At 41.5% G+C, this 25206-nt stretch overlaps 1 protein-coding gene across 1 annotated transcript in view; it reads right to left on the reverse strand.

The window, feature by feature from the left end:
* The window catches only part of ATF6 (activating transcription factor 6), a 61903-nt gene extending 37103 nt beyond the window's left edge, over positions 1 to 24800 (reverse strand). The window contains exons 1-7 of the mRNA XM_075286700.1: positions 24627 to 24800; positions 17736 to 17812; positions 15881 to 15968; positions 14483 to 14580; positions 11693 to 11819; positions 10622 to 10822; positions 7502 to 7716 (exon numbers count right to left, since the gene is read on the reverse strand). Coding sequence (XP_075142801.1) covers positions 7502 to 7716; positions 10622 to 10822; positions 11693 to 11819; positions 14483 to 14580; positions 15881 to 15968; positions 17736 to 17812; positions 24627 to 24717 — 897 coding nt within the window. The 5' untranslated portion in view covers positions 24718 to 24800. The remainder of the gene's footprint in view (positions 1 to 7501; positions 7717 to 10621; positions 10823 to 11692; positions 11820 to 14482; positions 14581 to 15880; positions 15969 to 17735; positions 17813 to 24626) is intronic.
* Between the last annotated feature and the right edge of the window lie 406 nt (positions 24801 to 25206).

Raw genomic sequence — 25206 nt, forward strand, 5'->3', positions numbered from 1 at the left:
AATCCCACCTATTTTTGTCACCTTAAGGCTAAGGCCCCATGTTGTGGAAATGCAGCTTTTTTTGTTGCAGATTTTGTTGCGGTTTTTAAAGCCAAAGCCAGGAGTAGATTGAGCAGAAGGGATAAGTTTTAGAACTTCCTGTATATCTCTTATTCCTTTTGTAGCCACCCCTGACTTTGGCTCAAAAAACCGCAACAAAATCTTCAGCCTAAAGGGGTTTTCTGGGCAAAAATTTATTATTTTTTAAAAGGTCTGTTAGTATTAATAATGGGTTAATAAATACACCCATATATCTTTAGCAGTGTTTTGAGTGATGTCTGGGTGTCACTGGGAGCTTCTGGTACCTTCTACATTAGTTTATCTGGTTCAGCTTCCTGCTATGTAACTTTCACTGTAGCTCCCTCTCACTTCACTCCTTCCCTCTTCCTCCCAACTACTAGCCATTCCCTACCTACTCAGGTCAACCCCCGACCATCCTGTGGGACGGCCCATTCTTCTTTTCTGATTCTGCCGATGCATGCTATTGTCCCAATGCTACACTGGTCTCTGCAGCTGTCGATCCACCTCTACTGTGCAGGGGAGGGGGGGAAGGTAGTCGTTCTAGAAGCGGGGAAACTGATTGTCACCGATAATCAATAAATATCCCTGGCGCTCCAGGAATATGGGTAAATATACATTTTATATATATGATATTATATAGAAAGTAGGCAAGGGGAGGTTGTTTAGAGTAATGTAGGGATTAGTTTTTATACTGAACTCCTCCTTTAAGATCCCATGTAGCAAAACGCAGTTAAAAAATAAACAAAATGCAAGTTATCATTACTGTAAAAAGCAGCATATTTTTTCTCCTGTGTTTCCGCACTAGTCAAAAATGTTGCAGTTCCATAATGTGGGGTTTTAACGTTAAATGGTTACTAACTTTATAAACAACTTTCTCATTTCACAGAGCACGTGATTCTGGACCAAAATATAATGGAATTTAAATATGTGGCTGCTTTGTGTCTGAAAAAAAATAAATTAAAAATTCTCTAAAAGTTACTGCCACTAGGTGTCTCCCTCCTAGTTAATTTACTGTTCACTCCTTTGTTACTAAGAAAGGCCGTTCCTAGATACATGCAAACTGTTGCTGACTGTAAGCTGTAATATTTGCAGATTCCTCAAAGTAAGAAAAGTTTTCTGCTTGGTTGCAAGTATTTGCCCTGCATTTACAGTTCGGTTCTCTTGGATCCCCTATATTATGGTAAGCTTTTCTCCTGTATTTGTTTGCTACTGTATAGTTATTCCCGGCAATATGGTAAAACATTATCAGCAATGAATATGAGAAGGAGAGCAGTCTGCTTCTTATTATACATGAGAAAAAAATGAAAACTGTGCAAACATAATGAGACTATTAGCAGTAGAAAAAATGATAGGATATCATGTATATAGGTTTATACAGTCATAGAACAGACTGTCCAGCAAGTTTTCATGAAAACTCAGGTACGCTTTTAGGCTGAGGCCCCACGTTACAGAAATGCAGCTTTTTTTGTTCCAGGTTGTGCTGTGGTTTTTGAGCCAAATCCAAGAATGGCTACAAAAGGAATGGGAAATATATAGGAAGTTCTTATAAGGGCTAGTTCACACGGAGTTAACGCGCGCGCATTCTGGCACGTATACACGTGTCAGAATGTGAGCACTCAAAACAGATCACATTCATTTCAATGTGTCGTTACGGCCGCAAAATTACGTGCGTTATACGCCCATAACGACACATGAAATGAATGTGATCCGTTTTGAGCGCTCACATTCTGACACGTGTATACGTGCCAGAATGCGCACGCGTTAACTCCGTGTAAACTAGCCCTAAGTCTACCATTGCTCAATCCACTCCTGGCTTTGGCTCAAAAACACTCAACAAAATCTGCAACAAAAAGAGTTGTGTTTCTGCAACGTACGGCCTCAGCCTTAAAGAGGTTTTCTTGAACTTGCATATTGTCTACCTAGCCTTAGGATAAATCATCAATGGCAGTCTGACAACTGGGACCTCCAGAGATCAGCTGGTAATAATAACTATTTCTATAGCGCCAACATATTCTGCAGCTACAAGTCAGAGAGTACATGAACAGACAGTACTTGACAGTAAAATGTGACAAAGAAATTAACAAACAACTAGAGTGAGAGCTCTGCCCACCAGAGTACTGCCATCTCTTCACTGAACACAGCACTGTATATGGCTTAAAAGGCTTGTTCCATTATGAACACTTATTCCCTATCCACAGGACAGGAGACTGAAAATGTGACTTAAGCGCCAGTGTGCCCCATTCACTTCCATGGGGCTGCAGAGACTATAATATTCATCAGTGCACACAGCACCATAGAAGTGAATAGAGCACTGGTCAGGCAAGTGCACTGGTGCTCCGTTCACAACGAGGCCTTGGGGGACTTTCGGTCCCTAGTCCTCCTGATCACTGAGAGACCCGGAGATTGGGTACCAAGTGTTCAGACACTTATCCCCTATCCTGTGAATAGGGAATAAGTGTCCATAGCGACACAACCCTTTTAAAGGTCGTGTGGCACTGCAGCCTCTTCAAACATCTAATATGTGGAGGTCCTGGGTGTCTGATACCCACCGATCACATATTGATAACTTATCCTAAGAATAGGTCATCAATAGGCAAGTGTTTTAGATAGGGCTAATTTTGTTTCTCTTCAATTTTAGCTTTGTAACAAGTGGTACAGGGGTATAAGGTCACATTCCAAACCAGTGACAATAAGACATGCTCACAACATAGACACTGATCGCAACTAGACTGTATGCTGAAAAGTACAATTTATGGTAGAACCATTTACTTTTTGTATCAATTCCTCATGGTTTTCACAACCACTGCTTGCTGTCATTGTTTTGTTTATTCTAGTGATAGTCGGGTGATGGGCAGTCCATGGTCATGTGATGGAAACACAGGTGCACAGCAATCAGATCTCTGTAACGAACTCTGCACCTGTGTCCATCACATGACCATGGACTGCCCATCAATTGTTTATCACTAGAAGGAAACAAAACAATGACAGCAAACAGAGATATAGAAATCCATAAGGAATTCAAACAGATAAATCGGGAAATTGTCTAACTTTTCATAACGCAAACCGTAATATATGTTTAGACAAGCTCTTTAAAAAGTAACGGCTGGAAGACACCATACTCCTTGGGTAGTGCAGTGGCTCAGTGTTTAACCACTGCAGCCTTGCAGCGCTGGAGTCCTGGGTTCAAATCCTATCCTGCCAAGGACAACATCTGCATGGAGTTTATATGTTCTCTCCGTGTTTGCTTGGGTTTCCTCCCACACTCCAAAGACATTACAAATAAGGAATGCAGGTTGTGAGCCCTATATGGGACAGTGACGGACAATGTCTTTAAAGTGCTGCGGTAAATGATGGCGCTATATGTAAACAGAAAATAACGAGAAAGAAAGAAAGAAAGAAAGAAAGAAAGAAAGAAAGAAAGAAAGAAAGAAAGAAAGAAAGAAAGAAAGAAAGAAAGAAAGAAAGAAAGAAAGAAAGAAAGAAAGAAAGAAAGAAAGAAAGAAAAAGAAAGAAAGACTGACTCCTGGTCAATGGAGCTTGTCACTACACAGTCTGAAGCTGTATATTCAGTACTGAATGTGTATCAGGACAAAACTAAATGAAAATCATAAATACATTTCTAGGAAGAATTGCTTTTTAATGGGGAATTCAATAATTTATTTTATTGTTCGACTGTGAGCTGCATATAGGTTAAAATAAGTCATATACTCTCCTTTTAATTTCCCCACCGGTCTGATCCCCCCATTACAAGCTATGACATGTATACGAATTACATAATGATAATAGAGTGTGACTTGTTACTTTTTTTTTTTACCGAGGATGTTAATTGTGTCAGAAAAAAATGGTTTGTTAACTCACTCTAAAAAGGTACACAGTGGGAAAGGAAGGGGGGAGTTTAGTCCAAAGACACTAGTCCAAACTGCAATGGAGTAAGATACCACAAATATTCTAAAATGTTTAGATCTTTAAACAAATGTGTTGAGTTTTGCTTCTCCCTGCATGAGAAACCCAAAGTTGTAAATTTTATGGAAAGGAGGCTTACACCAGAATTGGTGACTTTTGCATGAAAGCTTTCTGGTGTAAAGCCGGTCCTAAACCTCTATCACATATTGGACATTCTTGGTTGTCCATAGTTTTAGGTCCTTTAATTTTCATTTCAGCCAAAGTGGATCCCTAAAGACAACAAATAGCACTCACATGGCAGTTCACCAAGATTCCCAAAATTCCTGACAAAGACAGATTGCCTATTTGAGAGTACGGGAAGCTGGCTGACAAACAGTGTTGTGAGAACTTGGACAGCATGCATTTTCTGTCGTCGCTTTTGGAAATGACAGAGAATTAATAAATACATAACAACCGGATAGAAGAGGACAACCCAATGACTTATATGCGATTTATAGCTTTTAGGTGGTTCTTTGAGTAAGAATGAAAGGAAATCTTTTACTGTCATGTTATGTACTGATTCAACCCATTGTAACTTAATTGTGACTAGAGATAGACTTTACATAGAAGCCAAAGCTTTCATCATGCACAAACTAAAAACCAAGTCATGCATGAGCTTATCCAAACCATGTGTCTGTTACAGGCTCTAGTTTAATATCCTCACTCCAGGCACAAACCATTTTGGCACTTCAAAGTGAGAAGTGTTTGGAACAGTATGGGGTTTTAAAAGCTTTTTATAAGCAGTGCCACATAGTCACATATTAATGGAATGTAACTTGCTGGCACGTTGTCACATCACATTTTCCAGCAGTTACAATATAGTTACAGTTTAATGCACGGACATTCATTGTCTACTTACTGTATATCAAAAATATTCAGGGCAGAGGGCAAAGTGCAACAAAGGTGTAGGCCCCTCTGTGGGGAGGATTACATCCTCCATGCTGGCAATAAGGCTATCAGATTTGCCCCAACAGCAGTAATAGACAAGGGGGCGGAAGACAGAACTAGAAGAACCAACATGTTCTGAGCCTGGGAAGAAAATCTAGTCGTCTGATAGATGTGGATCTAACCCCTGGGCCCGCCTCCATCTCGGACATGAATCCACACAGGTTCCACTCCATCTGTTCTTATCGGACCACAACCTCACTGACCGTAAAGTCCACGATGGTTGGGCGGTATGAAACAGAATAGCTCTGAGCTACACAATTTGCTTAACCTTCATAGACGTGAGTGGGAGTTAGAGATAAAAACTGGCGCCACCATGTGCCGTATTTCCCTTTACATTGGTTCTCTCTACTCTGTTACAGCAAAGTAAAGTTATAAATGCTTGAAAGCATAAAAAGTCCCATGTAAATGATCTCAGTAGTCACAAGGGGTGGGGGGCAGCTTCAGCCTAGTCACACTGTCCTCTTACAAATCATACCTCTGGGGAATAATCGACATCTCCCTAGTGATTTCAGGGACTGAAAGGACTGAGGGGAAGATACTGATTTTATTTTTTTTAAACTTCTGTTTGTTTACAACTTATAGCATTCTTAAAAAAACGAGTTTTTGTACTTGCCATAAAATCCCTTTCTTGTTGGTTTCATTGGGGAACACAAAAACCTCGGCATAGGCCTAGCCATTAGGGGGCTGACATTAGGTTTAGAAGATGTGTTGGTTCCTCCTTTGTGGGCTATGCCCTCTCCACAAGTGGTAGAATAATTGGTTTGTACCAGTAGCAGAAGTATATAGAATTTAAAAACAAACAACACAAAAGCATAGCCACCATTTACAAATTCCAAGAAGATATGAGAACATCAAAGTCAAAAACCCATGGGAAGGGTAGGACAGTGCGTGTGCTTGAACATGCAATATGACAAACTCTGTGGTATTGGAAACAGATATATCTTCATTCTGGTATTGAGCACTCCACGTTTCAGGAAATGTCCCTTTCTCCAGTGCATAAGATAAATAGCTGCTGCTACTAGGACCGGGAGCCAAAAGATATCTCAGTTTCCAATACCACGGAGTATGACGCATTTCATGCTGAAGCGCACACACTCGCTGTCCCTCCCACGGGTTTTTGACCCCGACGTACCCATATCGGTTCAAGTCAGCTACCACTGATGTAAGAACAAGGTCGCTGCCACCTTAATTGGGTTTATATTTGAAGTTATTTGGTTGTTGTGACTAATCACAACCCCTCAAGGTAAGAGGCCAATTAAGCGTTCTTACACCATAGTTTCATCCTCGTTACGCTGTGTTACACTATGTGCCACTTGGTGTTTCTCCTTTTCTTTTTTGTGAAATTCTAAGAAGAGACCTGGGGTCAAGACTCAAACAGAAAACAGGGGTGTGATCTGTGTCACCTAATGACTTCAATGAGAAAGGGACTGTATTGCTAGGAGTCCCTTTCCCAGCATAAGGTGCAGGCCATTAAACCTGGCCAACACACAGACAGAGGTTCACAGAAGAAACTTGGTTGTGTGAATGCAATCTAAGGAGATGGTCTTCTCCCATCCTGCCCAGTATTTATACCTGTAGAAGGAAAAGATTTACATTCACTGTAACAGGTTCGTTTGCCATCTGTTTTTGTATCCCCCACGGACAGGACTCACGTTTTTCCACGGACAGAAAACTTGCTCATGTGAAAGAGCCATTAAGATGAGCAGCACAATCTGCCCTTCAGCCGCTTTAATTAACATCAGGGGGAATGTAAATCTTTCTCTTCTTCAAGTAAAAATACTGTGGGGTGAGAGAAGGCCAACTCCTTAGGTCAAATTAACATGACCCAGTTTCAGCCATGAAACTCAGTCTTTTGTGTTCGCTGGATTCACCAGCCTGCAACTTATACTGTAGTCGCTGCTAAGCAGACACTCCTAGCAGCATAGATCACCGTGTTGCTAAGAGTCCCACTAGGACATAAGGTGCAGGTCAGAAAATCTGTCCAACACACAGACAGCGTTTCATGGCTAGGACGCATATATGACGCAGATTCCGGTAGGAACCCGGGTTTTAGATTCAGTTAACAATGATGTATACCCCTTTACATCAAAAGCTATTCCTATCAGGAAGTTTAGGGCCATAACAGAGTTTTTGTAAGGAAAACATAAGAAAATCAAGATTAGAATAATGAAAAAAAAATAGAGATTTTTACCCAGACCTATTATTCAAATAACTTGCTTATGAGACTGAACTATCATACTACAGATTTAGTCACTGTCCCAGCAATTTCAGCAGAGGAAAGAGTAAATTCACATAATACAACAACATCGTGATCTGACACTTACCTCCATCTTGCAGAAAAGAGTCATTGGTATCACAACTTCAACTCAATCACCTTTTTTTTTTTATACTACAGATATTTGAATTGTGTTTTTGTACTGAATTTGGTATCCAGTGAAACAGAACATAACCATGCAAAGTTGAAAAACAAAGATTTCAAAAAGTATCCACAATTTTGGCCAACAATGTAAAAAATGAAGGACACAAAGAGAGATCTTTGCTCTCTACTTACATCAGCTGCACATTCCGTCGTCTGAAGGGACGTCTGTGAAAGTGGTTTGACAGGTGAAGTTTTCCCATTGTGAGCTGTAGGGTGGGACAGCAGGTTTATGGATGGACTTGAGAGAGGAGATGGTGCACCACTTACAGTGAGTACAGGCTGTGAAGCAACTATCCCGGAGGCAGGAAACTGTACAACACCTGAAGGGGTTACAACAACTTGTTGACCTGTGCAAAATAAAAAGATTCGATAAAATATGGCAATCATGCAATACACATGTTAAAGGGGTTTTCTAGGCAAAAAATATTTTTTTTTTCAATAAAGGTATGTTAGTGCTATTAATAGCTTAATAAGTTCAAACAAATACCTTTAGCAGTGTTTGATAGATTTATGGGTTTCTCTCAGAGTTCCTGGCAACTTCTGCCTTTGTTTACTTGGGTTGCTTCCTGTTCTGTTTTCCTAGAACTACCATGATGCCTTGCACTTCACTGAGAGCTCATTCTTTCCACCACTTTCTCTCACTCACACCAACCTCCCTGTTTCCCTAGCTAGCCCTTCCTAACTTACCTCTCTCTCCCATCATACTTACCTGTCTTTGGGGCACGACCTTCTGGGCCCAGGACTTCACTTGTTCTGTGTGGCCGGCACCTCCCTGTCTGACAGCCACCCAAGCCTAAGCAATAGAGCCGGAGTGCCGGCATGGACATCAGCTGGCACTCTGGCTCTATTGTGCAGTTGTGGGCAATTGACAGACATCAAGAAGAGGAAGTTCCGGCCACCCAGAAGTGATGTCCCGTGGCCAGAATATCCAGACAGGAAGACAAGCATCTATGATTGGGGGGGAAGGAAGGGGGGTTAAGTATTGATTACTACTCCCCCGGCGATCTAAGTAAATATAATAAATATATATTTTGGTACATTAATTAAAAGGTAGGTGGGGGGTAGCTTAGATTCTAAAGATCAATTTACCAGAGACATCCCTTTTAACTGCTTAGATTATCTCTACCCAGAGTGTATGTAATATTTCATTATGTTAAAGTGTACCTATACTTCTGGATAACTTTTTAGGAACAACATACCGTATTTTTCGGACTATAAGACGCACCCAGGTTTTAGAGGAGGAAAATAGGGAAAAAAAATTTGGAAGCAAAAAATTGTAAAATATTTAATATATGGGAGTTGTAGTTTTGCAACAGCTGCAAGGCCACATTGACAGGTGACCCTGCAGCTGTACGGGGACGCATAGAGTGTTTTTTTTTTGCGGGGCCAGAAGTACTTTTTAGTTAAACCATTTTGGAGACTATATATTGCTTAGATCACCTTGTATTGAAAAAAAAAAACGGTGGTTTATGATCTATGATTTTCTACATATATATATATATATATATATATATATATATATATTCTAGGGACAGGAGGTGATTTAGAACTTTTATTTATTTCATATTTTTAAAGTTTTTTTTTTTTTGTTTTTTTTAACTATTTTATTCCCCCCCGGGGGCTTGAACCTGCGGTCACTTGATTGCAAGTCCCATAGACGGCAATACACTGTATTGCCGTCTATGGGACATTCTGTCTATTAGTATTACGGCTGGTCATAGAGACCAGCCGCAATACTAATACAGCAGTGACAGGCCTGGGAGCCTCATTAGGCTCCCGGCTGTCACCCGAACAGGTCGGCTCCTGCGATATCGCCGCGCAGGAGCCGGCCTGCAACTTCACAGGTACAGGGCCGGTGGGGACCGGCCCCGGGGGAGAAGGGGCCACCGATACTGACCCGGCATCTGCTGTACTAGAGAGGCGGGTGCCGGCGAGGGATAGACGCCATCACAGGTGCCAGGGCCTGAGACATCGCTGCGCTCCTCTGCCCTGGCTTCATGCAGGGCAGAGGAGCGCAGCGATGTCTCAGGCCCCGGCGTCTATCCCTTGCCGACATCCGCCTCTCTATTACGGCGGGTGCCAGGCGCCACATTCAGACTATAAGACGCACCCTTCTTTTCCCCCCAAATTTGCGTCTTATAGTCCGAAAAATACGGTAATACATATATTTTTTTAACAAGTTTAACCCTCTGCAGGCTCCCTCTCTTCTATTCTAAATTATCCAGGAGGAAATGGAACTAGTAATAAGTAAAAAAACCAAAAAAACAAAACATAGAGCCTCTTTTGTTCACGTTATCATTTGCATTACCAATTACACTTAATATATGGTCTCTGTCATTTATTGGAAGTTTTTTTTATATCCACTAAAGAAAATGACAGTTGCACATCTACTCATCCCTCATCCACTTTATCAGGCTGCTTGGCAACTCTAGGACATACATGTGTATGGTTATATGTACCATGCAGGTGCTCACTCTCTCACTCTTGAGTTTTGATGATTTTGTGAATATCTGTCCATGCTGACAGTTTGTCTAGGGATCTGCTTAGGTTAGGGTTTAAATACAAACATTGTTTTTACATTTTTATTCTGAGGCAAAATTTCATGAAGATACCCAGAGGTCTAAGATGTTGCCTGGCGTTTTTGCCATATGCCATCTAGCATAGGGCAGTGAAAGTGTCCGAGACAACAGTAAAACATAAGAACCAGCAGAATAAAGTTTCCAATTGTCAGAATAAAAACATAAACCAAATCAAATATATATTGGTCACCGATTAGCTTCAAGGTGTCCTTGGGTGAACATTTTTGTAATATACTTTCTTAACCTATTTTACTTCCTTTTAACAGAAAACAGGTTCTAAAGATTTCCCTAGCAACGCTCTGAGCAGAGACAGAGAATGAAGTAGAAGTCAAAGAAAAATCGTCCTCCTGCTCAGTCTGGCTGCGGAAGCTTTGCTTTGGCATTCCATCACAGGGACAGAATATGAAGAGGAATCTGAGGAGGAGATGTGCCACAAATTCCTCTTCATTTTGCAAAGTACGAACAAGTACTAAAGTGTCGGAAATCACAGTCATCTCTAAACCTTGATTCATGCAGCAGTGTGCCTGCTGATAGCCACTGCTGAAGGCAAAAGCTAAGCTCCAGGACTGGCACCATCACCATGCCATACATTTATTGCCTGAAGCTTTAATTACTGCTAAACGTGTATGAGCTAATTTAGGAAATGGTTAAAATTTGTTTAATCTTTGCTTACCAGCTTGTGGCGTCGGCTGAATTGTGATTAGAGGCTGTGGCTTCGGCAACAATGTTGTAAGCGGCTGAAGAAGAACTGGCTTTGGGGCAATTCCTGAGGATGACTGGATGTCTGTAGAGGTAGGGACCAGGATAATTTTCGGTTGTATGGATGGTTTAGGCACAACTGGAGCAAGTTTTCTCAGTTTAGTAGAAGAGTTACCTGTAATTAAAGTATAAAATATAGAAGAAATACATTTATTGATTTAACTACACAACTAAAATTAAATGAGGGGTGTTCAGGCTTCAGTTAAACATACATATATTATATACACATACATACATATACACACGGTATCTCACAAGTGAGTAGTACACGCCTCACATTTTTGTAATTCCTCTATTATATATGAAAAAATTACAGACATTATTTAGTTTACATATTTAGATCGATCTGGTGAAAGCAATGTTCAGCATTGAGATTATATATATAAAAATAAACAATTGTAGCAGTACCAGCAAATCAGGGTATCATCCTATAAATTGCACAGCAGAAACCCATCTCCAGCCAAAAGGGTTCCCGATAGAAAAAAAAACCAACTCGGTCTGTATAGATGGAAAATGTCCTTTTACTGGAAAAGCAGTGTGTACACACACACACGGACAAAATTGTTGGTACCCCTCGTTTAATGAAAGAAAAACCCACAATGGTCACAGAAATAACTTGAATGACAAAAGTAATAAGAAATAAAAATTCTAAGAAAAATAAAAATAAAACTCATGATACAGGCCTGGACAGAAATGATGGTTCTCTTAACTTAATATTTTGTTGCACAACTTTTTGAGACAATCACTGCAATCCAATGATTCCTGTAACTGTCAACGAGACTTCTGCACCTCTCAGCAGGTATTTTGGCCCACTCTTCATGAGAAAACATGCCTTTTCCTGACGGCATGTTTCAGCATCTTCCAAAGATGGATCTAGGTCAGTGCTCATAGAAGGCCACTTCAGAATTTATTTATGTATTTATTTATTACATAAACTTTTATTGTTCACTTGAGGAATTTACAATCATATATTCCACGTACATACCCGTACTAAATGGTATGGTGATTGTTGGCTTCTCTTCTGGTTGACCTGGGGATCTGGGACTTCTTGATGCTTCTGTGTATAATGAAACAGGAGACATCTGGGAGCTGGAGGAAATATCAATCTCTTCCTGTGGTAAATGGAAACAAAATGTCCATTAGGACACTGCCGGACGCCCAGGAGAAGAAAGTACTGTACATACTAGAGTATAAGCCAACCCAAATATAAGCCGAGGCCCCTAATTTTACCACAAAAAAAACTGGGAAAACTTATTGACTCGAGTATAAGCCATGGGGGGGGGGGAGGATGCAGCAGCTACTGGAGAATTTAAAAAAATTAAAATGGCCGGAGTTTTTAGGTGCAGTAGATGCTGGGGAAGGGGAGGGGGTGTTTTGGTTGTCTGTCTGCCCCGTCCCTGAGCTTGAGGACTGGGTTTTTCCCAACCACTAGGAATTCAGCCTGGCTGAATATAGGGTATCTGCAGTGCTCCTAAAAACCCCTTCCTGACGGAATAGGAGCACTGCAGATACCCTATATTCAGCCTGGCTGTAGTCAGGCTGAATTCCAAGTTGGGAGGGGGGGGGGGAAATAGTCTCAGGGAAGGGGCAGTTAGACAACTTTTTTTTCCCGCTAAGGCGTCTACCGTACAGGAGAACTATTTTTATAGATTTGTATAGAGGGCGGTTTCGGACACAGGGATACCTAACTTATATGTGTTTCATGGTATTAACAGTATTAGTTTTATATGTGTTCTAGGGAAAGGGGGGTGATCTGAATTTTTAATATTTTATTTATTTATTTTTAATTTTTTTTGCATTTATTAGACCCCCTAGGGGTCTTGAACCCCAGGGGGTCTGATCACTAATGCAATGCATTACAATGCTAATACATTGCAAAAATCGTCATTTCTTTTGCAGGCTGCATAGAGCCTAATGCATACTGCATACTTACCCGTAGGTCATGTGACCGCCCCAGGGACATTTTCTGGTTACCAATGTGGTTCCGTTTCTCCATTTAGGGAAAAGGAGTGTCACTAATTCTCCCCTCCCCCATCCACCCCATTATACTTACCTCTCTTCCTTCCAGACATCCTCCTGCAGGACAGCTCCTCCCTCTTTTCTGACTGCCTTTGCACATAATAGTCCCTGCGCTGCTCTGTAACTGGCAATCCAGCTCTACTGCGCAGGCGTGGGAGTTGCTCAGAGTTGCTGAGGTAGATTGTCGGCTGCAGCGCCAGCAGTCAGAAAAAAGGGAGGATCCATCCTGCAGGAGGAAGTGTGGAAGGAAGCAAGGTGATGATGGGGTGGGGGATGGGCTGGATTAGATGGGAAAGGCTAGTAGTGGGCGGAAAAGCTAGAAATACAGGGAGGGGGTGTAAGGAAGGGAGGAAGAGTGAGGTGAGAGGGAGCTAGTGTGGAAGATACACCATCGAAACAAACATAGAAGATGCCAGGAGTTCCCAGAGAAACAAAGAAATCACTCACATTTATTAACCCATAAAAAGCACTAACAGACCTTTTTCTAAAAAAAACCCAAAACCAAATTTTTGTTGCCCAGAAAACCTCTTTAAGTAATTAAATCTGGCTGCCAGAAGCTGGCACTAAAGGTAGTATAGCAGCCTAAAGAACAACTTATTCATGAAACTGAAACAACAATATGGTATTTATTAAGTCCCCAGGCTCCATCTAGTGGTAGTCAATGTTTTTGCTCTAAAGAAACACAATGTTACATTAAGGAATAACATGGATGAATATAATAGACTTACTTTGTAATTACAGGGGTTGTCCAAGTTAAAATTTTAGGAAAATACTAAACCAGTTTCTGGTTTAGTATGTTCCTCTTTTTGGTACATAATGGTGCAATATATGGTAGGAGTAATATTGAATGGTTAATATAGACCATGTCACAAGTAGGCAAAAGAATCTCATGTGGTCATATCCATCTCTAGTGCCATGTTGTTTTTTCTCTAAAATTTTTAGGAGTGCAGTTCTTCACTAGTATTACTGGGCTGAATTCTCTGAGTACCCATGTCCACCATCAGGGCGTGGGGAACGCTGTATTATTTGTTTAGAGTAGTTTTATGTCTCCTAAGGAACTCTCGTGATTGAGGGGGAAACGCGTAGAGAAGAGACACAGACTCGCTACCTAGCGGTCAAACTTTGCACTGCTGGTGTGATATACTTGAGGCTAAAATCGCTACCTTGTGGCTAACTATATACTACTGGTGTGTTCTAAATTTGGCTACCTGACATGTTCGCTGTATAGTGGTTGGCTAGATACTGTCAGCGAGATACAACATTCTTATCTTGCGGTTTAGTATATTGTGTTAGTGGCATTATCCTCCGCTTGAGATCAGGTTGGCAGCATCCATAGACAAATATGGCTTATATTGGGGCTGCACTTATACATCAGCTACCCTATTTATATTGCCATTGATATAAATGAGATGCTGTGGCCACTTTCCTTATAGGCGGTTGTTACATATGCGGCAGGCATACTGCTGAATGTGTACAGCAGTACCGGTACCGTAGCACTTTACAGTTAGAAGGGTGTTCCTGACAGTCAGGTATGTCCTTCTTCACAGCAGCGCCTATCGCGCTGTACTGTGAGAGCAGGGAGGAACCCCCCCTTCCCTTCCTGATAATGCTCATCTATGGACGAGTACTGTGAGAAGAGGGAGGGGGCGTTCCTCCCCACTCACACTGCAGAATTATATGCTAACCAGATCAATATGTATCATATTTGGTAGTCCAAAACTAGAAGTATGTGGGTTTGTAGATTTCAGTTTCTTACTGGTACAAATTGTGAGGAGAGTGGAGAGTCAGCAGACAGAGGTGACTGTACTGAACAGCTGGAAGACGCAGGCGATAACGGTTCTGGTTTTATGTCTCCTAGAAGAGAAGCAGGAAATAAATTAAACAGTTTAAAAACTAAATCAGTTAACAGTACATAAGAATGATATAGAATTAAACAATTGGCACTTACAGACCAAAACAATTTTGTCTTAAGTCCATACCAAATTTTATTGTTCCCTCATTTGGTCATTCTATAACTGGAAGGATTTCATTGTATTTATTTATTTTTTTCATTTAAACAAATGTACAGTAAAATAGACACACTGCGCCACAAGGACTTTGCAGTAACATACAACTGGAAGTCTGGTGCCATAGCTTCCATGATCTTGGATAACCATGGAATCTGAGAGGTTAAATATTTAATTTGAGTGATCTCCAGTCACAGACACTGCTGCAGGGTGTCTGCTATCTCCCAACTCCCAAAAACATTGAATGTAGTGACAGAACACATACATGACTACAGCAACAGTCAAAAAGCTCATGACAGCATTTCTACGAGTGAAGAGGAACTGTGACTATTTTGATCTAGTGAATGGTGGGAGTCCCCAGGATGGGGGCTTCAGAGGAACAAAGATTTATCCCCCATCCAGTAAAAATGTTTCCTCACACCAGAATATAATTAATTTTCACAATATGCAATAATACAAAAAAAAAACAAAAAACAATGGGGCAGATAAATATGGGCTGGCACTTCTAATGTCAGTCTTCATAGCCCCTGATCTGCCAGAGGAAATGTCTCATATGACAAGAAGCACCCCGCCTCATAAATGAGGAGCACCCTCTGCCAGGCTGTGCACCTGGGGGGGAGGGGGGTGATGTATGCCATCTTGTGTACATTTCCTGCATCATTTACAACAGATTTCTGGAGTAAATTATGATAAATTGATCCTGCCCGATACACACCCTCATCATGTCCCCTTTTTGGGAAAGTGGCTAAGGAAGTACAGAGTTTAAAAAGTCACAAATTCTTTTTGCAAAAGTAATGTCCTTTTCTAACTTAGTTTTTGTCAAATACTTAGGATGTAGGCTCTTCCCAGCTCTCAAATAAAAAAAACTCTCAAATGAAATAATGGGGGTTAATAATGGGTGGAACACTTTACATTTTTTTGCATCATCACCCATTTCTTACCAGTTGGAGAAGAAATCTGCTCTCTGAATGTCACATTTGGGGAATTTTTTTCTCTACTAAAGAAACCACTGTACCAAAAAAGTGGAAGTGAAGAAGATAAGAAATAAGGTCTCTGTTTCATATGTGAATCTGTGCACACACATGGTGGCATGGTGACAAATAATTTCTGTTTACTGGTTTATTCTATATTCATTCCACATTACATACCGGTAAACTGTTGATTAGGAACATCCCAAGGATAAGAATTCCATGACATGAGATCCATTGTAAAATCAAGATTATCAAAGTTGGTTTCCTGCAAAAACAATATATAAAAACATCAAATTATTTCCATGCTGTACCCGGGTAGTAAAAAACCGGACGACTCTCTAAATGCAGTGTTGCTGCAAGTTAGAAAATAATTTGATTGGGGGTGACCATTGTCCACTCTGCAGTCCTTATTTCTGCTTACTTCCAGTGGGGGGGGGGGGGGGGGGGAATCCATCCATGGTCATGTGATGGACACACAAGTGCAGGGCTCATTACAATCAAAGCACAGTAATCAGATATCTGTCTTGTACTGAGACTTGTACCTGTGTTCATCTCATGACCAATATTGCAACATTGTATAACTTTAAATTTTCCAAACAACATTTATTTCCTAAAACTGACAATTCCTTTAACCCTTTCGCTGCTGGGGAAGGGCGGGGGGAGATCCTCCAGTAGCCAGAGCAATGTTCACAGTTTAGATATGGACAAATAAAATCTAAATTGCAACATTAAAAAAAAAACAAAAAACTAATCCCCAGTCCCTATATACATTCTTTGACATGCGGCAATGTCAAAATGCCACTTGGTACTGTATACAAACGGGCAACTTCATGCAATTTTAATTTAAAGAGGACCTTTCACATGTCCTCAGGCACGAGGATTTATATACTGCTAGAAAACTGACAGTGCACTGCCAGCTTTCCTGGCATGTGCCACAGGTATGGAGATATTGGTGCCATTATAACGGCAACAATCTCTGCTCTCTGTCAGAATGGCGTTCCTGACAGTCTAGCTGGGCTGTGAGTAATAGTAATCGTCCATAGACCTGTACTGTCAGAGGAGGCAATCCATACTGCCCAGCGATGACACTGTACAGTGGAAGTACGCCCCCCAATACTAATCTATGAACGAGTACAGTCAGCTCTGCTCCTTACCCATCTTTTCTTGCACACGCAGCTCTAAGATGCTGGAGGGGGAGGACACTTTAGAGCTCCATATCTCAGGATATGTTAAAGCTATGAAGATGAGCTTGGAGTCATTTTTAAAGATGAGAATTTCACCTATAAAATGATACCAAAATCACCATTATAGCCCCCATTAAAGATTTGGAGCGATCTGTTAAAAATGCTGTTTGGAATTGAGATCTGAATGCTCTGGAACTCTAAGGAACAACATAATGCTATCTTGGTATCATCCAAGATCATCTTCATAGCCCTAACCGGTCCTGAGATATCGGCATTAGTAGTAAGGACTAGAGATGAGCAAGCACTATTCAGAACAGCCGTTTTGAATAGCACGCTCCCATAGAAATGAATGGAAGCGGCCGGCATGCAGACTTTGCCACCGGCCGATCGCTTAACCCCCCCGCGTGCCGGCTACGTCCATTCATTTCTATGGGAGCGTGCTATTCAAAACGGCTGTTTCGAATAGTGTTCGGTCATCTCTAGTAGGGACATATTAGATATGTCCACAGCTAAAAAAAAAGTGTCACCCTTGGAGGATGCCTTCAGAGAAAGGGTTAAAGGGAGTTATAGCACAAAGTTAATAAAGAGGGATCTTTCTCCCGCAGCACAATTAGCCAGACTGCAGCCAGGCTGAATTTGCACATGCCTGATGGTAAACAGTACTGCCATTCAATTCAATGGGAGTGCTGGAGACATCCCAAGTAAAGAACTCAACTATATCCGGCACTCCCATTTACTTCAATGCCCACATCTAGTCTGGCTAGTTTAAAGTTATGATGGCACAAGAAAAAATATTGTAAACTGAAAACATTGCAACATGAAGTAATACAAAATATCCTTTTACTTACATAACCACTGCACTCCCCATCTTCAAACAAGTCATCCACATCTACTAAGTTGCTCAGTTCATCAAACAATGAAGAATCTGTTAGGAAAAAATAAACAAATACATTATACGTTCACACTCCAGCCATAACAATCAGACAGGAGACCTTCATTATATTCTAAAACAAAGAGACTAATACAATTATGCTTGTGGATATAGTTAGACCCATTTAAATGAGTTTTAACAGTAAACAACTAAAGCTGGGTTGACACCATCGTTCAAATTCCGTTCCAGGTATCCATCCCCGAAACCGCTTGCAGGACTTTTCTCTCAATTTTTCGGGCGGAAACCCACTGCACCCCATTAGGCTGGTCTTGACCAATGCCCCATTCACTTCTAGGGGTGGTCTGCTGTCAATGCAAGTACCACAGAAATGAATGAATCCATGGTCTTACATATACACTTATACTTAAAGGGATTCTACCGCTAAACCTTTTTTTTTTTTTGTGGTTAAGACGTCGGAATAGCCTTTAGAAAGGCTATTCATCTCTTACCTTTAGATGTGGTCTCTGCTGCGCCGTTCCTTGGAAATACCGTTTTTTTACCAGTATGCAAATGAGTTCTCTCGCAGCGATGGGGGCGGGCCCCAGCGCTCAAACAGCGATGGGGGCGTCCCCACCCCTGCCAGAGAAGTGTTTCCAGCGACACCTCCTTCTTCGTCAGCAGCGTCATCTTCAGTGACTTCTTCCGATGCAGGCTCGTAACTTCTAGGCCTCGGGAAGAGCAGACTGCGAAGGCGCACAGGCCAGGGGAAATTGGCCGCTAACAATACTCTGCAAGCGGCCATTTTCCCATGGCCTGTGCGCCTGCTCTGCCCAAGGCCCGAGGCCTAGAAGTTACGAGCCTGCGGTGGAAGAAGATGCTGCTGACGAAGAAGGAGGCGTCGCAGGAGACACTTCTCTGGCAGCTGTGGGGACGCCCCCATCGCTGCGAGATAACTCATTTGCATACCGGTAAAAACGGTATTTCTAAGGAACAGAGCAGCAGAGGCCACATCTTATCAAAAAAAAAAAAAAAAAAAAAAAAGGTTTAGTGGTATAATCCCTTTAATTTATACGGGGGAGATAGACAGTAGTTACTGGAACCCCAGTGATCAGACAATTATCGTCTATATCATGCGGATGAGAGATAAAGTAGCACTCCAGCAAAAACACATTTTAACCATCCCTGTCCCCCTTATCTGCCATACTCCAGGCTTCTTTCATGTATGTTACACTCATATCTCCTTAATCTAGCCTCCACTCAGTTCCTGATGAGACACAGTCTTAGTTTTTATATGTCTCTTAGTTCTGCTGTTATTCCCATGATGCATCAGCATAGCCATTTCAAACTATACTATAGCTATTTGCTGTAGTCACTAGCAATAACCCTTATCTGTATATTGTCCTAAATGGGGTTGAGAGAATAGTATTCGTCGAATACCTCGCCGGCATAGAAATGCGTGTAATCGGCCGAACACCAAGGGGTAAAACGCATCGAATCTTCGAAATGTTTAACCCCTTGGTGTTCGGCCGATTACACGCATTCCTATGCCGGCGAGGTATTGGACGAATACTATTCGCTTAACACTAGTCCTAAATGATCTAAGAGGCAATAAGTATATAACTATGAAGGCTGAGCTGTGAACCTCCTTCAATATTACTATGTGACAGGAACTGTCTGCTCTTCAGTAGTTCGTGACAGCAGTTACTGTTTCTATTGCTCCACCTCGGTTCTAGCTCACAACATGATTTATCATAGCTGGCATTGCTATCCCTGAGCTGATCTTACCCAGTGACAGTAGTTTCTGTCTCACGAAGAACAGAAAGGAATAACTAAATAAGGGCTAGTTCACATGGGGCTAGGGACCGCGTATTTTGGTCCTGATTTTGACGCGGGAAACTCCGGAGTAGGCCCAAATGAATGGACCTAGTCTGGAGGGTGCTATCGTGAGGCGGACGCCGTGGCTGAATCAACCACGGAATCCGCCTGAAGAAAGGGCAGCTCGCTTCTTTTTTCTGTGAGCGGGAACAAACCGCTCACGGAAAAAAGGACGCTAGCAGTCTACATAGAACTCTATTGTGAGGGGGCGGATTTTGAGGTGGATTCAGCATCAAAATCCACCCCCTCTTGCCTCGTGTGAAGGAGCCCTAAGGCAGTACTGGCTGAATATATTTGAGGTACATAGGGAAATCACCCAGAGCGCTTCTTTGTTTGCGTTGTTAGTGGGGAAAATCCCTATGCAGCAATTTCTACTTCTGTATTCAGAATAGTAGTAGCAGAAGAAGAATTTCAGCATTTTGACAGTGTTGCCAATATTTGTTTTACTACTTTGGATTGAACACTTTTCCCTCCTTTCCAACCAGGTCTGTTTTGCTAAGCAGGATGCCAAAACCATATCATACCAGGATCAGCAGGAATGCAAAAAACTAGGCTGCCCCATTTCAGCACACCCACATTCTCAATTCACTAGACCTCCTAACAAGCTGGTCTCATTGCACTATTGGCAATGGCAAACCGTTCATTGCTTGCTTGCCTGGCTAAGTATTGGCCAGCAACAACACAAGCACTGGTACCTAAAAGAAAAGGCCTATGAAGCTTTGGGTGTCTTCTCTGCAAATTCAAAAGGGCCCGCTTGGTTTGGTGAAAAATGCTATCACCATTTAATAACTGTTTTATTATCTCTGTTACACTGAACCCAACAAGAGACAACGAGGTAAAAGCCACTCCCGATCTACGGAGTGATCCATCAATTAATATTACTATTTTCTCACATACACTGAATTGTAGAATTTACTTGACACGGCACATTGTAGTTATATTTAGTCGTGAGAAAAAGATTTAGTTCAACACTTGTTTAATGTTCATTACATAAGTGGTTCGCTCTGGGATCTTAGCTCCTCGCACCTTCCCCCTTATCCAGTTATGGATTTAGGCTGCTTTCACAAGGTCAGTGGTTGGTCAGTGATTGAGTATTTCCTAAGGAAACCATTTTTTTTAATGCAGATTAAGTGTCCGTTGGGGGTGTCTCCAAGCACCCCAAAAGCGCAGATGTGAACCTAGCCTCTGTCTTTTAAGACGGATAGTCAATGGATGTCCATAAAAAAAAAAACAAAAAAAAAAACAGTTTGCTGACAGTTTTTGATCAGTTTTTTTCCCCTACTTCATTTTTAGCGTGCGCAGAGGGAAATTTGGATTGCAAAATGGACACAAACAGATGACTATCCATTGTAATCCATTTCTAATCTGCCTTCAATAGACCTCAATGTTAACTTCAAAAACTTTTTTTTTTTTTTATCCATTGTGTATCTTTATTTATTTATTTTTATAAGGACACAAAGTCCCACAAGTCTGACTTTGGCCTCCATTCAAAAAGGCGGCTACATGGCGGAAAGGCTCAAAACACACCTGTGGGTTTTGAAAACCCATTGAAATGAATAGGTTTTTAAACAAACCGTTTCCAAACAGTTTTTCTGATCTTACAGGGGGTCCCATCTCAAGGATCCTATCTATACTGGTAGCTTATGTAAATTGAAGACTTTTCCTAAATATATTGCTTTAGAAATGCTGCTTTGTTCGCCTGCTATTGTTTATACAGTATTACCATAACCACAGACCTGTGATATGTGGACAAGTGACATCACCCTGCAGGACAATCAGTTCATGTCTGGAACACATCTGCGTTCCGTAATCCATTCGGGAAGTCCGCACAGGGACCCCCCCAAATGGACTACAAAACGCATTAAGGGAGCCTTCACACGGAGTAAACGCGCGTGTATTTTTGCAAAATACATGTGTAAAAATAAGACTCCCATTGACTTCAATGACATTTTACAGGTGTATTTTTACACGTGTAAAAAATATCGAAGTCAATGGGAGTCTTATTTTTACACGTGTATTTTGCAAAAATACATGCGCGTTTACTCCCTGTGTAGGCTCCCTTACAAGGGGTGAGCAGTGAAAGCACATGGCTTTCCACATGGCCTCCGAACGAGTCATGCGGAGAGGAAAATAGATTGTGAAATACTTTTCTGTCCACAAGTTCTGGAAGGCACACAAACCCTATCATAGTCTATGGGGTCTATGTGCTTTTATAAGCTCGCCAATGCGTTCTGTAGTCTATTCGGAGGGTCCCTGTGCAGACTCCCCAAACGGATTACCGAACACAGATGTGAACCAGGCTTCAGCTAATTACAGTTTGCTGATAAAGTAGTGTCTGTTATCTCACTATATAAAACACACAGATAACACTGAGTCATTCTCTACAAGCATGTGCATATTATCTGATCTGCAGCTAAGTCAGTCTTCTCTACACTGGGCTGAAGAGATCCAAATAGATCGAAACAACTGTCCTCGGCTGAGAGACTGTACCTGGTAAAATCCCACATCATTGCAGCAAAGGCCTCTGGAAAGGTCGGGCATGAAGTTAAAGGGAGCGCCCCCTAGTGGGCTGCATGACTTAGGCACTGTCTTCCTATTTACATCCTGGAAGACAGATTTGCATATTCTTCCCATGATCCCTCACAGTGGAGCGCATACGGCTTAATAAGACTCCACACACCTACATGGTGGTCTCTCCCTAAGGAGCGACGATATCCCCTTAACCTTGCAGAAGTATTGTGATACTTCAGTGTCCCATTCCAAGCATTTCTTTATCTTTACCCTTGCTTTTCTATTGAGAGGTGTAAACTGCTTTATAAAACATAGAAACATGCTTCTGTAGTTCTATGACACTAAGGCTGTAGCTCTATCTGTATTACTTCCAGAGATAACATAAATTGAAACCACAGTCAGGATTAGGATATTTATATATAACTGCAGCTGCTCCCAATCCTGTGTTATCAACTGATAATCTCTTGGGAAACATGGCGATGTTCACACTATGGTTATACACGCATATGCTGCTTTTATATGTCATAGGCAGTCGAGTGACTGATGCAGATGTTCCCATTGACTCTAATGTAAAAAAAAACAAAAAACAAAACATAATGGAAGCTTTCCTTTGTCATGTTTAATTACTTCTATCACGGTATAAAAAGTTCAGCATGAACAACTGTTTCTTCCATCAGAAAAGTAACAAACATAATGGAAGAAAGCAGCCATCATTTTTTTTTTTTTTTTTTAACATGTGGAGACGGACACCAGAGGGGACTCCATCTGCATCAGTCGCTTAATATCCTTTGCTCTTATCCTTTTCCAGACAACATAGGAAAAGACACAGGATGCCAATCGCATATGTGAATAGTAACATCCTGTGTCCAAAGCAAGATACCGCTGTTCTCATTATAGTCTCCATGTTGACTTACTTCTGCTGAATTGTAGTAACCTACAGCCACTACATGATGAACAGAGATATCTGCTTTTAGCTGTGTTCTGTATACCATAGTTGTTGAGAACAGCTGATCAAAGGATCCCGGGCATTGGACCTCCACAGATCTGGTTGACCTTTCCTTAGGACAGATCATCAATACTATTTGCCTTGGAAACCCCTTACATTCTGCTCAGATCTGTGCTGTAGCTTACGTTGAATATGGCAGCTACAACTCAATATCGGATCTCAACACTGAAAGCAACACCATTCTGGTCAAGTCTGATCGAATGGTTAACTGAAAACAGTTCTATGTGTTATACTTTAGATACAATGCCAAGGTTGAATTAAAGAGGACCTGTTGGCTCCCCCAACATGTAATTTTAGTATATTATTAAATACAAGATGCTGTAAAATTATTTCACTAAGGGGTCATTCCCACTACCATTGGTCACCATCAGTAGTGTGCACTGCTAGTGTCCATTGTAAGATTTTGACAAAGGACAATAGCAGAACTGTCACAAAACCGTAAAAAATCCTATTGATCTGAATAGGAATTTATCTGTTGTCTGTTAACAGCTGTTAGTCTCCATTTATACCAAATTATTTTGTGTGTCCATGGAAAATAATGGTTTTATGACGGACGTCAAGCATCCATTATTTTTTCTTTTAATATCAATGTGTATGAGTACTGGACAGTAATGGACGGGCGTCCATTACTAATGTTTTTTTTTCTGGCATGCTCAGAAAGCAGAAACAAAAAATTAAAAAACAAAACGGACACTGACTGACGCTAATGTGTCTATTTATTTTTTAGACTGTTCAAGTTCATGTGTGATGATATATCTGCAGTCAGTAACAGACCTCTGCACAACCAGCATATGTGGCCGGCCTCAGCAGTGATAGGGACGTCACCATAAGCAGAAGCTGCTGCCGCTGCGGGTGATACGCATGTGAAGGGCAAGTAACGTTTAATTTACTCCACATATCAGTCACCAAATTAAGTGTGGGGGAAAAAAAACACCCTTCATTGTGTGCGGACACCTATAATATACAGCAGTCAGTGGAGCAGGTGAGCCCAGCTAAAGGGGTCACATGCCAGCTGTGAGGTCTATAGAGCAGGGTGGGGGCCATGACGAAACCACAGCAGGGAGTCAACATTCAGCCACATATGAAGGTTCAATGAGTTTACAACAAGCATGGCTCACACTGCACATGACTGGGGCCAGCTGGTACAGATATGGGTATCACACACAGCCCGGCTCCGCCATAAGCCACTTGTAGAAAGTTCTATAATACACACTACTTCACTGACATGACGGAAAGAGAGCGGGTCCTCTACATTCGGCTACCGCGCATGACGTGATAGGATGACATCACCGATGGTGGCTATTACCTCACACAATCGCTCATAATGATGTAAACTAAACCTAGTTACCATATGTACATACTATACAGACACCGGTGTATACAGTGGCAATGCCGCACAGATCACCTCACACTACACGAACCCCTCTACGTCCGTATGGGGGAGACACCGACAATGACAGCTATGGTTGTGCTTACCCCAGTCTAGTCCATTAATCGTAGGGGCTCCGCCGCCCGGCCCGGGGCCCTGGACTCCACTAAACATCCTGTTCTGAACCTCGGTGGTCATGTCTTCTTATTTCCGCACTGACTTCTAAATACACGTCTGTCTTCTCCAAGCAACACAAAATGACGATGTACGGGTGCCGTGTAGAGACAACACAAGTCTGGGCGCGCATGCGCCAACAAGTAACCATTTAGGTTTCAACTTGCTGCTTACTGAGAGACTGTGTCTGTGGGCGAGGTGTACTCAAGTGACGTTATACTGCAATATATACACATTATGTAACTGTACATTATACTGTACTGTATACACCTTATGTAACCGTGTATATTATACTGTGCTGTATATACCTTATGTAACCGTGTATATTATACTGTACTGTATATACCTTATGTAACCGTGTACATTATACTGTACTGTATACACCTTATGTAACCGTGTATATTATACTGTGCTGTATATACCTTATGTAACCGTGTACATTATACTGTACTGTATACACCTTATGTAACCATGCACATTATACTGTACTGTATACACCTTATGTAACCGTGT

Source organism: Leptodactylus fuscus, chromosome 9 (assembly GCF_031893055.1).
Source record: "Leptodactylus fuscus isolate aLepFus1 chromosome 9, aLepFus1.hap2, whole genome shotgun sequence".
In the NCBI taxonomy this organism is placed as follows: Eukaryota; Metazoa; Chordata; class Amphibia; order Anura; family Leptodactylidae; genus Leptodactylus; species Leptodactylus fuscus.